Below are 15,804 nucleotides of genomic sequence, written 5' to 3'. Positions count from 1 at the left end.
GGAATGCCTTGGGGCTAACTTAAAAGCAGGCCCCCATGGTGTTAGGTGCTATACAAACATGGAGTAGTTGACTGTTCCTGGACTACTTTGGTGACCTGAAATGCTTGTAAAACACCTTGGTTAGGAGTTTTACCATATACCCAGGTCTGATTTTCAGAAAATGGAAGACAGATTGTGTAAGGAACGGGCGGATGAGTAGTTTAGGCTGACATATGTGGGACTTCTGTGTGTGGAGGTGGGGGCAGGGGGATATGCTAAGAGATAAGAGCAGGGAAGATGAAGTAAGGTTATGCCTATATTGCCTCCAGACCATACTAATCAGCACTGCATTGAAGTGCAGCCTGCCTACTCTGTGTCCCCCACACCCTGAAAAATGTAATGCAGCTGCCTCAGGACAGTGCTGGGTGGGTACCATCGGCTGTCGGCTGTGTTTTGAGGGCAGCAACATTAAGAATGTGCTGTGTTTGAAAGCTCATCTTACTCTATTTCAACTATGCAATTGGTCCGATATTACCCTAAGAAATCCTTGTCTCTGGCAGATACATGACACATCTTGGGGTGGGTCATGCAGAAGAGGTATATCGTGCTTCTTACAGCCCTCCATACTGTGGTCTGGACATAGCAAAGATGTGCCTCAAGGTTCTTAAAGGTCTTCATCACCTTGAAGCCCAAGGGGAAATGATCAGCTGGTCTACGGGCATGGTTAGGACCCCACTCTAGTTTATGAGAGAGGGTGCTTGCATACTGGACCCCAGATAGGAAGCTGGAGCATAGTTAATGGGTAATGTAAGCTGATACAATGCCACAAAAAGCAAGGTGTTTCCTTGAAGAAAGCCAAATTACACATACCCCTCACCATCACACTGGCAATGAAACACCCCCTCTCCTTCCAGTAATGCCTGCATTGCCACTCTACCACCCCTCCCCACTGCTCAAAGAGGACATAGTTGAACTGGACTAGCCACTTGGCCTGGCATGAATGCACACAGTGCCCTCATTGTGGCCTCAGCTGCTAGCCTGCCAAGTATGAATACACTCAAGCACCACATCCACATGGAGGGAAGTATTTAGTACAGAAGAAAAAATGGATGACTCACAAAGTTTCCAGGCTGTGCAGGCCTTCAAAGCCATTGGTCCCCAGGCTCTGGATTCGGTTGTTGTGGAGGTGACTGCAAAGAAAATGGAGATAATTAAATGGGAAAGAGCTGCACTGTTTTTTCCCCAGCAATCTCTGAGCCATGACTCAGTGGAGCTCTGCAGGCCAATTACCACCTGGAGCAGGCTAGGTACTGTGGTATCATGTATACCTTGTCAGGCATCTATGAGGCAGGCTCTGTAAGCCAGGCCTCTCAGGGCAAACAGAACACAAGCAATATAGAGAGGCACTGCAAAACCCATGTGTAGTGGTATAGTCTCTTTGAATAAGCCTACACTACATTTGAAATACCTGACTAGAGCACAGGGATGCACACTCACAGTAGCTTAATCTAGCCAGCTCAAGGACTGACAGCAGTCAAACAAGGAGCCGGCATGAGCCTCAGAGTAGACTGCAGCAATGACACAGGTGGCTGAAACCTATGGGAGCCCCTGCTACAATGATTTTGTTGCTATTGGTACCTGGGGTATCTAGCTTAAAGCTGTTCTGGGTGTGCTAGCCTGTGAATTGTGATAGAACCTAAAAAGGTGGAGGAAAAAGAAACACTCTAGTCTTCCCTGTGCTGAAATCAGAGCAACATTCATTTGGAGTAGAGCAGCATTCATGGTAATTACTAGCTCATGGTCAGACAACGGGGGTGGGGGTGGGTGTATGCTCCAGCTGAAGCTTTTGGTAGCACTTCTTCAAGGAAAAATTAGAAGAAGCACTTGCATGGGCCCCAGTTCAGAGCTGGATCTGCAACTGAATCGGAGGGTTCCCAAGATGGTGCTGCTTATGCCCTCTGGGATGGATGATAGAATATGTTGCACTCCTTGGACTCCCATTCACTAAGATTCCCCTACGACTTTAGCACTTAATTGCACACAGTCCTGCTAGTTGTGCTTCCTGCCAAACACACCTGGGTAAGTTAATCTCAGTTTGTACATCCCTCTAGCACCAAGCAGAAGCAAGCCACACCACTGAAATGACAGCAGAAGAACAGACTGACCAGCTAACACATGGCATGCAATTGGTACCCACCCTGGAAATGGAGAGGGAAGATGCTATCTAAGGAGCTTGGGTGCCTGATGTACCTTCACTTTAACAGGAAGCCTTTGGGACACTTTGAAAATCTTGGTCTAAACTGCCAATGCGCTTGGGGTCCAGCTTTAATGATCCTCAGCAACTACTCCTGGGCCCTGGATAAGAGTCACAATCATTTGGGAACAGATCTCCTTCCTTTACAATAAGTGCAACAGAAATCACCCCCTGGTTTACGTGCTCTCTAGAGCTCCATGGGTCTCAGTGCCCAGGTAGAAGCCAAGGCTAAAGTTAGCAAGAGGGTATGTAAAGCAAAGAAGAAAATCTGCACCCCAAGAGGCTTGGGAACAGCAAAAGGAAGGTTTTGAGCTCTGTCCTCATGTCTTCAGTTACAGTTTTATTATCTTTGTTTGCAGAAAAAATGGAAATATTTCCAGATTTAGACTCCTGGATTTACTCCAGTTTGACGGCAATTTAAAGGTTATCTGCAGTTTAATGCTTTAAAAATGTCTAACCCTGGAGCTGAGTGGCTAACATGACATTCTGATATGCATTATCCACATAAAGTCAGCAATTCTTTTCCTTTTTTTTCTCCTCTCTTAATCTCCTGCTGTCCAAGTGCCATGTATTGTGAGCCGCAACTGTTATTGCTAACACTAGCAGCCCCATGCACCATGAAGCCTTTGTGTTAATTTTGTTCCTGGAGATCCATGTGCTAGCTGTCTTGTAAGGGCAGCATGGATTGTAAAGTTACCTGTGTTACTTCTGTCTTTGAGGCCCACTGGATCATAAATTCCTACGGAGTCAGGGCTGTATGCATTTTGAAGGCCAGTGGCTTATTTTTAGGTCTTAGTTTTTGGCAGAACCAGCATCTTTGTTGCTGAATTATTCTTTCTAAGTTGTCAGAGGTATTGTATTGCATGTGTCCCTTTGTGTATGTGAGCATATGGGTGCATTAGACACCTGGCTCCCATTAACGCTGGTGATGGCGATATGGCTAAAGCTCTTTACAGTCCCCTGAAATTCTAGGTCCAGATGATCGGATCCCTTGCACACAAGCAGAAGGCAGCAAGCACCAATGGGGCAGTCTGAGCTTTACACTGGTAAGCACTTACTCACATGAGTAGTGCTATTGATTCCAGTAGGACAACTCCCATGGGCAAGAGCTCACCAAGCAAGTAGGAGCTCAGGGCAGTAGGGGTGCTGTGGGGAAAGGGGAAGGATGGAAGGAGGCAGAGTTGTTTCTTATCTCCTGCAGTAGAGTAGATCTTCCCTTATGCAACTCCACAAAATCACTCTGTCTTCTATTTCCAGGCTCTCTCCCCTCATACTGTACTTCTCGATAATACACCAAGAGATTTTATATTCCCTGTGATATAAAGTGTTAATCTATTACCATAGTGTTACTGGGCAGTCTCTTCCTTCCTGGTCTGTGTTCTGGAAAGCATCAGGTTGTGTCCTATAATACAGCCTCCTTAAAGTGGCCTGGGGAGACTCCAAGCCCTAGCAGGTGATCAGTGACATTGTTGTTACTTATTCTTGGTCTAAATCAGTCTCGGCTCAAGAAAAATCTCTCTTCCCCACCTGGATTCAAGTGTAAGATGTTTGGCTGCATCTGTGTAGCCAGTGCCAAATGCTCTGTGGAAAAGCAGCAGGGATTTATGAGTGGGGGAGCAGCCAGGCTCCGTGTGGTAGTTAAATGGAGCTTTGTGACAATCAAAACACACCTCAGAAACCAGCCCGAGTCTCCCCTAGAAGCACGTTTCCATCTCGTCATTAAGAGAGCATTGAAGGAGTTTAGATGATGGTGGAGGGGTGTGGGGGAGAGGGGACTACAGCAAAATTTATTGTTTGCTCCTCGAGGTAAGTGGGGACAGGAAAAAGCAGCTGCCTGCAAGAAAATTTGGATCGACCGTGACTCTCAAAGGAGGAGAAAGATTTAGATCAAAATGCAAGTCAGGAGATTAGAGGAGCTATTTCTCTTTGTCACAGAGCAATAACTTCCAAGTCCAGATGGTTTCCTCTTTCAAATTTTATGGGGCATTTTCAGATCAAGTTGCCCTTACATCACTTCGGACTATCAACCCAGGACAACACCAAACGTTTGAGTCCCTCAGAATGCTGGATACTTCATCCGACAAGCCCAAGGCTGGGATCTACAGCTGCTGGTACCGCACTGCGTGTTACCCAGGAAGAGAGGTGCCAAAGAAGGGGGCTGGACAATGAAATTCCAGTCCTGTAGGGCAACTGTTCATGACAGATCCTTAGCTGTAGAAGCTACTCCTTTTGGGGGCTCTGCCCCAAATAACTGATCTTCAAGGCATTACGCATGACATACCAAGTAGCATTCACCAAGGAGGCGTTGGCAGAGACCTTTGAGCATAAATATCAGTTTGGCTAATAGGTTGGGGGAAACAGAGGTCAAGCGTGGGTCTCATTATGGAACAGTGCATAAGAGATCTTTTAGGAGAGGCACCCATAACCACGATTAGCCAATGTCCTACACTACTTGAGCAAAATAGTGTAGTGTCATAAATAACATCAGAAATAGGCAGTGCCCTTCATTTGGCTCACGACCACACTTGCTAGCTTGAAAAATCTCATGATTTTTAAAACAGCCATTTTCCTCTAGTCATACTTCTTTGCCAGATTGATTTCTTCAGTGCTGTTGGGTAGCAGATTACTCCTCCACGACTTCCATTTGTGACTACTACTCGCTTGGGTCATATCAGCCATCTTGAAAGGAGAGAAAAACTAGGCTGGTCTAGCTAAAAATTGGCCCAGGCGTGTTTTGGTTTGAAACCAAACACTGACAATCCCAACCGAGAAATGAAAGCTACAGGCAACTGAAAAAAACAGGGTTGTAATAGAAACTGATGGCCTCTATTAGCTGCTTTCAGGGAATCCTGTAAGAACGGAAATGCTGACAATGACTTGGCATAAGCTGGTGATATATGAAAAAAGGACTTTCTCTTCCCTTCTGTCCCTTTGCCTTCCATGGTAAGCAAATGACTTTGACACATGGAAGTGAAGGGCAGAATCCTATTGCACTTCAAGTGCTCAACTGGCACCTCTTCAGCTGCAAAACAGGCATTTTGGGCATTTATGCAGTTTGCAATTCCATTTCCTGGGGCAGCGTGGATGCACAAACATCCATGTTACTACTGAGCATTCGCAGCAGGCTGCACTCTGGCTGCACATGTGCATGGCTCTGTACCCCCGTGCAATTCCACCACTGCACCACCCCCCTGCTCCTGCTCATGACTAGCAGATATTAGGGGGAGGAGGACCCTCCACATTTTAGCCCAGTGACTTAGTGGTTAGGACACTCACTCAGGAAGTAGGAGACCCAAAGTTTAAGGTCCTCCTCATTCAGAAGTTTGAGCCTACATTTCTTGTGCTTCCCACTGATCAGCCAAGAGGAAGAGAACAAGCTAAAGTGTGGGTATGGCTGTTACCCTGAATGGGAGAAGGCCTTGAAGGAGGCTGTTGCCTACAAGCACTCATGCCTCTCTGAACCAGTTAGTCTCTAAGGTACCACCCTGTCTACCTTCTACCATCTACCGTCCTGTCTACCTTTCAAACTAACATGGTTAACCACCTCTTTGGTTACCCAGCTATCGGCATATTTTTGGTAGCCATGTAGATGCTTGCATATTGCCAACACTGACCATGGAATAAGACTGCAACTATGTGTAGCTGTCAAAAATAACAGTTAAGTGGGCTGGGCCTTTTTTTTTTTGCAGAAAAGCTGTTGAGTTTACTGTTCCTTTGCAAGAGAACAGCCACCCAGCCAGGGAGAGAAAGGCTCCTGCAATTCCTTGACTGCACAGCAGTCGATAAGACTGAAAGACACATCAGGAAAGAATTATAGGATCCACCTGTGTCCAATAAAGAATAAATAATAAACCCTAAAAGGAGGTTTCTTGTCCCATTTTAAACTTTCTCATCAGGATATAGTCTTCTGCCTTATTAAAACAGGGTTGATTCCAAATCCCCAATTCAGGAGTCTTTTGGCAAATTGTCTTATTTTCCTTTTCATTCTTATTTTCAAATACATTTTCATATGGGTGAAAGGAGACCCTGGAGAATGAAGTTTTGTATTTCTCTAAGGCCAAGCACAACACAGACGGTAGCAACACATGCTTCCCCCTTGATTTGGAAGCCCCACCTTTAAGGGGAAGAGGACAACTTAGTTTTTGTCCCTTGTGTGCATAGACTATGAACAAGGGAAGCAATTAGTGCCAACTGTAATACAGACATCAGTCCATTAAGAATCTTTGGCTGTATAAACAGTAAGAGAAAAGAAGTGATTTTCTCTTTACTGTTGAGACCAACATTGGACTATGACATTCATTTAGGATGTCTGCAGTGAATGTAAAAATCTTGGAAATGGCGCAAAGATGAATCACAAAAATAAAAATAATTTAAGGGTTAGAAAACCTGCCTTTTAGTGAGGTTCTTATGAAACTTAATTCATTGCCTGAAGTCTACTGTAGGAACCTCATCTATTTAGCTGATTAAGAATAAGATCAAGAGGTGACTTGATAGGTAGTGCAGTACCTTCTTGGGGAGAAAATGCTGAGTACTAAAATGAGTTCTTCATTTTATTAGGGAAAGGATTCACAAGAACAAAAGCTAGAAATTAAAGCCAGAAATAGGAAGTAAGATCCAATTACTTCTTAACGGTGAAGGTAATTAACCACTGGAACAAACTACAAAGGGAAGTGGTGGATTCTCCATTTCTTTCATTTCTAAATGCTTCCTTTTTTCTCTTGAAGGACAAATGCAACCACCTTTATTTTCCAGCAGTCACTTGCATTAGATTATTTGGATCAAGTTCAAAGTCCGACATGAACTGTGCTCTCCAGCTGCATCAGTGCTTGTTATGATCATCTCAGATGACGTAGGGAATTTCACGGCTTGGCCGTAGCAAAACCATTCAGTTTCACAATTTTGCTGCACATCAATAGAAATATCAAATAATGGGACTAGTGCACATTCATATGGAATACTCCACACAACGGTATCCGCAATTAGACTCATCTGGTGGAGATCTAAGACCGACTGGGAATGACAATATCAGGGGGTTATATGGAGAGCTATTAATTTCTTCCACAGTTGCCAGAGATGGAAACTCACTTTTCCCCAGGCAAAGTGCTCAGTCCTCAGAGAGAAAAGGAGCTTTTGTAAGCTAAAAGTCTGATAAATGGAACCCAGATGTTCTAGGCAATATTGTTCTTAACAGTGATATATTGCACATGCCTGGCACCTTCTCCCAGAGGTTCCAAAGTGTCTCATGAAGGTGGGAATCATTACCCCTCCTGCATAGCTGGAAGAGCAGAGGCACAGAGAGATGATTTCAATACTTTTGTCATGTCATTGGAGCAGCTCAGGGTCTCAGAGACCCTCACTGCTCCCAATGACATGATTTGGAGTTGTCAGTGCCTCTGGAAGTCAGCGCCCAGATGTCTCAAGGTGGCTTCCAAATAGGCAGGCCCTGAAAATCAATGGACATTTTGAATAGGTCATTAGTAGAATTGGGAATAGAAACCAGGAGTCCTCACAGCCAGTCACCTGCTCTAGATGCTAAACCTCATTGAGGGCTCTGTCACCTCCCCAAGATAAATGCTGTAGGAGAAACAGACAGATGCTAGCATCTCCTTGGTTTAGCAGGTTCAGTGTTCCTGGTACATCACTAAGAGAAAAAGAATGCACAGGAAAAAGGAAGCAAATTATCTAACAATGAAGATGAGCTGAGTTGCACCAAAGCATCCTACAGGTCTCAGGGTAGCACTAAAGGGTGATGGCAATTGAACTAAGGGCTGTCTGATGCTTCGTCTCAGGTGCTGGCTCCTTAGGTCACTGTGGTCTTCATATCTAGACATGGGGCAAGTCCTTTCATGGACTAGAACCCAAGTGGTAGCAACACTAAGCTGACCAGCATTATGGTACTTCCCATGCTGTGACATGATAGCAGGGAGAGCAGCTAATCCCTGACTTCGCCCAAGTCCCACAGCCACATCTCCCCAGCCTGTAGAGTCCAAAGCATGCAGCATTTGCCTGGAGGTGATTCTTAATGATTATGGGTAGGTGAGGTGGCTGTTCTGGTTTCCTCTGCCTAGTTCTGGTTGGCCTTTCATCCTGTCTGTACCAAAAAGCAACAGGGGCTGCCTGCAGGGTCACTCTGTGTGATGACAGTGAATTTAAGATCAGGCTTTCAATTCCACAGTAATAAATGGGTACCTTAGAAATCCTAGATTCAGGAGGTACATCGTGGGGTTTAGGATGCTCTGCCACTTGAGCAGACTAAGGCTTGACTATTGAAATCAGTCATGCTGGTGAAAGGAATTCCCTTATGTGTATCTGACAGTGGACTGGCCCAAGCACTTTACTGAACCATAAAAGTGGTCCCTGAGAGGAGCATTGCAATGTGCCTCCCCACCACACCCAAGGACTCCTGCTCTCACCATAGCCTCTTGGCCACGAGATCAAATCCAACACTAGGAAAAAAGGCAGCTGCTCACGTCACAGAGGTCTGACGCAGGTTGGGTTTCCTCTGTGTAACATGACGCCCACAGCCTCAGTCCTGACTAACACTCACCCAGGTGTAGTCACGAGTAGTTTTGAAAGACAATTTTTGACCAGCCAATGACTTTCTGCCCCTGCTAGCTCAGACTCAGAGATAAGCATCTCAGTACCTTGTTCCCATCAGCCACCCATGCCAAGCAAGCCATTTCCATCCCACTGTCTATACTTTGCTAACACTCGGCACCAACACAGCCGCAGTTATCAGAGATGGTGAAGGGGTACAGCTACTGGCCAAGCTTCATAGATTTCACAGCAGAGGGATTTGCATGGGGCTCTGCAACCCTTGTTAGAAACCTGCAGCAGAAACGGATGGGAACAAAATCAGGGAATTCCTCAATGGGGGTGTAATTTATTAGCAGAAGATGAAGCCCCTAACTTGTTCCAGATTGAGGCTTGTATATTTTGATGTTGGTTCTTTCCATTGTTACTACACGATCAGCCATGTCTTTCCCAAAGGCCCAAGGTGTGTGCAGCAGGAAAGCACATTCCCGCACCTGGGAAGGTCATGTCCTCAGCTATGAAACTGCTGATCAGTGGTGTCCATGAGTATTAATCAGACTATAAATGACAGCTTCCTCAGTACTCTTCCACATCTGCTTTTGGCTCCCCTCCCCCAGGTGCTTATTTTAATAACTCCCAGACTAGAAGAGTACTTAAGTTTATGACAGTGGCTAACCCATATTCTTTCCCTCCAGGTGCAAGTTTGTACACTCACACATGGCTGTATGCACACGAATTTTGCATGCTTGTAGGGGAAACTTCCTGAAAGCTTTACTGGCTGACTCAATGAGATTCTTTGTAGAGGTTTCAAAAAGTTTTATCTCCTCTGTGGCTGAGCGCAGAGCTAGGCAGCTTGTTGGTAGGAGCACTGGTTATGAGCTAACGCTGGAAAAGTGTATCTACTTTGTAAGCATGGCAGTGATGTGTGTGGCTTGTTCTGTAAAACACTTGTGACCCCACAAAAACCCTGTATAGTGCCTGGTAGGAAGTTTCTTCCCACCCAAAGAATGGGATGTCCAATCTGAACAACAGAGTGCTTTCAAAACTGAAATATGAATCCAAAAGTCAACTCGCACTCTGTGTTAGCTACTGAAGCCAAATGGAGATGGTGAGTAATGATTGTCTTGGGATGCCCTGGTAAAATGAGAACTTTTCTGGGTGAAAAAAAAATGTTTTTTGGCAATTATCAAGTAGTTCTTAGAATTTCTTCTAAATAAGCCTTTAGAATAGGTGCCTTATAACACTTTGGAAAGTGTATTTTCCAAGCTTTTCTATAAGGTTTTGTAAGTACTTTTTATTTTGAGATCTAAGTAGTTGTTAGGTTCTCACGAAGTACCAAATGCCAGTGATACTTTACAGCCTGGTCACACGATGTGTGTTACCAGATCAGAAGGCATAAGAAGAGCCTGTAACTATGTCACACGTATGGAAGAATACTGGGGCACTTGGCAATTACATTCAAACTTACTAATCAACACTAAACAAAAAACTGCTAACTAATTTGCAGAGGTAAGCTTCCACTTGGAAGCTAAATAACATATAAGACCCCAGTTAATGTAACAGATGCTACCCTCTATGTAATTATAAAGACATTGGCTTGTCATATAATCACAGACTGTAGAGAATTTACTGTTTTTCACTGTTTGTGGAATAAATATATCCCATCTGGGATGGCACCATCATTGGAAGCAATATAATTCTTCTCAACTGTTCAATATCCTGTAGATGAGATGTTTATATTGCATGCTAAAATGAATATAGAAAATACCAAAGGGGTTTACAATTATTCCAAAGAACTACTAGTCAATCATTACATCTCTGTCTCTCATGCACACACACAGACACTCATGTGCGTGCAGGCACACACATATGTACACACACTCATGCACACACATGCACACGCACACACATGCATGCGCACACACATACACACACACTCACATGGGAAGGAATTCTATTTCCTTTTGGTTAAGTAGCAGTTTCTTAGTCTTCTAAGTGGCAGGTGGGGAACTCTGTTTCCCAAACACGGAGCCCTGCACACACAGAAAATGCGCACAAATCCTGGGCATAAAATAAAAGAGGAGGAGAATGGCCCTGCCAGGAAGCTGCAGACCTGGGTACAATGTCCCCCTCCCCTGGGTGAGGGGTTGTTCAGAGAAGCACTGGAAAGGGGCCTGGGTAATGTCTGATCTGTTGTGTGATGGTTACAGTTCTGTGGTAGAAAGTCAGAGACAATCAAATTGAAACTTCTTCTAGGCAAAGGAGGCCAGGAAACTGGGTCTCTAACTTCCTGTGTCAATGCACAAAAGGAGTCTTGTGTTCTGTGCTTGGCTCTGCCACTGACTATATGTCCTTGGACAAGTCACATAACTTGCCTGTGCCATGGTTTCCTCACCTGTGCATGCCTATGAATATTAACTACACACCCTGTTATGCTGCTTTAAGATCCCCAGATAGAGAAGTATACAGAATAAGCAGCAAAGATGCTCCTCAGGGTTTGGCAGTGGCGAGAAACACTGCTCAGCTCAGGGCAAGCTGCAAATGAAAGATCTGCGTAGTGTTATAAGCAGTCACTTTTTGAATCATGTAGGAGATGCTCTTGCAGGTAGGGAGAGCGCATGTCAGTTCCCAGTGTACCCTGCCCTCGACCCAGGGAGGAAGCCAGAAGAGTTTCAGAGATGGGCAAAAAACAGAGATCAGGCTGGTGGTACAGACTGGCACAAGTGCAGTCCCAGGAAGGAGGACAGGCGCACAGCTGCACTAAAACCTCCCCAGGCATCAGAAACTGGTTTGCTCCTGAGGGCGGCAAATCCATGCACAGGTCCTGGAGGGAAGCCTTGATGTGCACAGCTACTGGAGGTAAAACATAGTAGTGTTGTCTTCCAGGGTCTAACACTTACTATGCATTTCTGCTTTAATTAGTCTATAAGGTGCAAATCTACCCTCCCTTCCTTCTGACTTCAGACTAACTAACATAGCTAACATTACCTTTCTCTAACATCTGCTAGTCATGGGTTTTGGGATGCCCAGTTTTGGGCTGTGGTTGGTTGTTGGTACTTGTTCACAAGAGGCATGTGCACGTAGCTGTGAACATGCCCAGCCAGTGCACAGCTTCATTTTGCACGCTGCGGTACACTTAGGGTGTGTCTACATGTCACCCTATGGTGATGTAGCAATGGGCTACATTACCGTATGGTGTGCTATGGCAACATAGCGATCATGCAGGGCTACACGTGATCACCAGCTACGTCACCATAGTGGCGTGCTCCCCTGGTCTGGCATGTTGCAATGGCGATGTAGCAGTGAAATCTAACCATGCACTGCGCATACGGCGCAGAAACCACCTGTATTGCACCGTGCTTTAGTACTTCCAAAAGGAAGTGCTAAACACGGCACCCTAGCAGGCAACGTATAGACATGCCCTTACACATCCACACTGCTGGATAACAGAATTGTCGCCTGGGCATAAGTACCAAAAAGGCTACTTAGACCACAAAAAACCTGCCACTTAGATGATCCCAGGAAAATAGCATTCTTCCCATCAAACAGATAATAACTTTTGTTCTTCTTCTAAAACCAAAGCTAGTCAAAAAGCTTCTCTTAAAATATCTTTCTGACAAATACCTTATTTTTTCCCCACCAATTGATTTAATTTTAAATCATATTGGTAGAGCTTTCCCATTAAAAAGCAAGAATCAGAAACTTGCATTTTTAGTAAAATAATTTGGTCCTTTTGGTTTGCAAAACCTGAAAATGTTTACACCCAACAAGTTTGGAAACATGATTTTTTTTTAATTAAAAAGTGGGGGAAAAAAGAGAAAAAAGAAAAAAATAACAACCTTGACAATTTCACACAAAAAAATTGGCATTTTTTTACCAGCTCTTGTCCAAGCATTGGATGTTGCCATTTAAACTAGGGGCTCTCTACCTTTTGTGGCAGCAGGAGAAAGACTTTTATCCTGATCTTTTTGGCCTAGTCACTAGAGGGTGACATCACTCACTACCTCATGTGTATTTATGCAGTCAATGCGTGACCTCGTAAGAAGCAGTAACTATAAATATACAGGAAGCAAAAAGAGCTTACAGCACCACGAGACTGCTGAGATTCTGGAAGGCATAGTCAGGAATGTGCCCGATCTGGTTGAGAGCCAGCGTCATGGCCTGCAGGGCTGGAAGGTTATTGAGAGCTTGGACAGGGATCTCCGTCAGAGCGTTATCATCCAGCCACAGGTGACGTAAGGACGGCAATCCCTCAAAGCTCTTCTCCGGCACCAGAGAGATAAGGTTTGCATCCAGGCGTCTGGGTGGGAGAAAAACAGGGTGGGGATTAATTTGAGATTTACCCAGCGTTACTTTGTGTGTCCATGTTATTATTTAAGGAGTTTCCAGGTTGCTGGTACAAGACAAACTGAAGGCCTGGAGACTGAGCTAGTCTGTAAAAATGAGTTAAAGCAAGGTAAGACATGGTATAAGGCTCCTGGTGGCAACAGCTCCGCAAACCTGATGGCCGGCCATTCTTCCTGACCCTCCTGGTCCTTTGTCCCTCTGCTGAGCCTGAAAACTGATGCCAATTCTGATGTTATTTTTAATAATAATAGAGTAAGACCCATCATCTTACTTCATACAGACCCAACACACAGCTCTCAACTAGACATGACTCAAAGGCCCAGATCCTCAAAAGTATTTAGGCTGGATCGATCCTTTGAGGATCCAGTCTGCAGTCACTGGTGTCCTTGAACATTTAATCTAGATACCCAAGACTTTACCCACAAAACTAAAAGAAGCAAGAACCCAAGATCAAGGGTTAGATCTAATCTCATAATATGAGAAACTTTTCTGGGTGCCAAAAGTTTGGCTCTTCCATTTTACTCTCTACCCAAGATTTGCTGCCTACTTTGTCAGCTGTGAAAGTTTGAAAGCTAAAACAGGTTGGAAAATGAAACTTCTGCTCCATAGTAAATTCTGACATTTCAAAAGTTGTCTTCATTCCAAATCAAAATTAAAAGACAACATTTTAAAATTTGCCAGGGGAAAAAAAAATCCAGAAAAAAACCTGATTTGGACGCATATAAACATCATCAAAATGTTTTGTTTTGACGATGTCAAAACAGCTTGCTTTGATAACGTGGAATCACTTTGTTGATTCGCTATGAAAAAACTGCTTCATTTCATCAGTGTTGAAACATCATAATTTAAAACAGGTTACAACTTAAATATTAAAATTAATATTTTTATGCACTGTAAAAGTTGAAACGGAACGAATCAAAACAACACAGCTGAACTGAAATACCTTTAGTGAAATGAATGGTTTCAACATTATTGAAATTAAGCAAGAAAATTAAAGGGAATCAATTCAATATTTTTAGTTAGAAAACTGACAAAATTGATGCGTTGCTATGATATGGTTCATATTCTATGAAACTGCTCCACTGAATTTTTTCAGTCAGCTCTACCACCAGCTGTCTGGCTAAAAGCAAGCTAAGACAATTATTTTTGTGACCAAATCTGCTGACAACTCCATGGCAAAGAGCTCACAATCATGTTCAAATCTCACTGTGGTTGCAGTAAGTTAAATTCATTTACCCATAATGGATAAATAGACTAGTTTGCAGTATCGTCCTGCCCAGAACGGTCTGTCTCACTGAAAAACAGGATGACCACGGACAAATCCTGCCTTAATAGATTCACAGATTGTAGAGTCGGAAGGGACAATTTATATCCCATTAAAAGTGTACATATAGTGTGTAAATCAGGGCAACGTATGGCACATTTTCTTGAAATAAAAATCCAAGAGACCAGAAAAACTAAACCTACAGAAGCTTAGGATTTCATTAGACAGAAGCTAATGACCATTTTTCTTCAAGCATTTTGGGGAAATTATTTTTTTAAATCAAAATTAAAACTTGTGGAAAAAAGTGTATTTGGTTGAAATCGTCTTTTTTTTTCATCGAAAAGGAGAACAAAAGTATTGCTTGTAATGTTCTGCTTTTTTCTTTTTATTTACTAACGAATCTTATCAAATAAGAAATGTAATATTTAAAGATACATCCAACCTCCTCAAATGTATATAAAGTCAGATATTTATCTTCCACCAACAGTGCTCCATTAACTCACGTCAATGCCCACAGGAGTCTGGAGGGTTTTTTTCTTCTCTTTTTTTAGTCTCTGACAGTTCCTTTGTGTTTCAGTTGATGTGAAGCTTTTGTGTTTCCACGTCTCTATATAATAATTCACACGTCCTTTTTCCTCAGCACCCTGCATGATACAAATCTCACGCATATTTACTTTGAAATTTTAAATGTATTCCAAATTTGTTCTTATGTGTTAGCTCATACAACTTGCACTTTTCTTCAGTATGCAAAAATATTTCTTCAACGTTTTGGTTTGGAGGTAGAAGATTTTGTTTTAACCACTTTCTAGGACTATCCACCGCATTTCTAAACAAGCCTCTTTTGTCCCTTCTACCCTGCAGAGCACTAACTTGGTAGGACAACTTTTCCATTACTAAAGCTTCCCGAATTTTTCAAAACAGTGATTTTAGGTGTGTCACTTCTCTTCCAGGCTTTTGCAACCGTAATTCTTGCTGCCACTAGAAGGTGAGTGATCAATTCTTTATGACTCTTACCTGCTGCAGCGTTTTCAGAAAGATTCAATAAGAACGCAAAGGGGTTATCTAATAGGCCTGTGTGAAGCGGCTAGTATTCGCTTCAGATTCGGCCGAGTTGGGGGACAGTGATTCGAATCGCTGTCCTGATTCGATTCGGCCGAACCTCCGAATCAGCCAGGCCAGGCCCATCCCCCGCCCCCTCCCAGCCCGGCAATGGCTGCTCTGCCTGCCCCAGCTCCTGGCACTTGGGGGAAAAAAAGCCCTGGCTCAGGGGGTAGTGCTGGGCGTGGTGCTGGGCGGGGGGGCGCTCCCCACTGCCTGACGCTGCATGGGGGGGCTCTTCATGAGCCCCCCGAACCCCCCAGCCCCCTCACGGGTGCCCTGCCAGGGCCAGATCCAGGCCTTTAAGAAACACGCCCAACCCCCCGAA

The 15,804-nt window shown here is 44.0% G+C and overlaps 1 protein-coding gene across 2 annotated transcripts in view; it reads right to left on the bottom strand.

Moving 5' to 3' along the window:
* LGR6 (leucine rich repeat containing G protein-coupled receptor 6) overlaps positions 1-15,804 on the bottom strand; it is a 199,834-nt gene that overhangs the window by 57,280 nt on the left and 126,750 nt on the right. For both annotated transcript variants that reach the window (XM_014522731.2, XM_006029639.2), the window contains exons 5-6: positions 12,852-13,067; positions 1,098-1,169 (exon numbers count right to left, since the gene is read on the bottom strand). In XM_014522731.2, the coding sequence (XP_014378217.2) occupies positions 1,098-1,169; positions 12,852-13,067 (288 nt within the window). The remainder of the gene's footprint in view (positions 1-1,097; positions 1,170-12,851; positions 13,068-15,804) is intronic.

This window comes from Alligator sinensis, unplaced genomic scaffold, assembly GCF_000455745.1.
Source record: "Alligator sinensis unplaced genomic scaffold, ASM45574v1 scaffold766_1, whole genome shotgun sequence".
Taxonomy (NCBI): domain Eukaryota; kingdom Metazoa; phylum Chordata; order Crocodylia; family Alligatoridae; genus Alligator; species Alligator sinensis.
The sequence above is the reverse complement of the archived record's forward strand: the minus strand, read 5'-3'. Positions and strand labels throughout refer to the sequence as shown.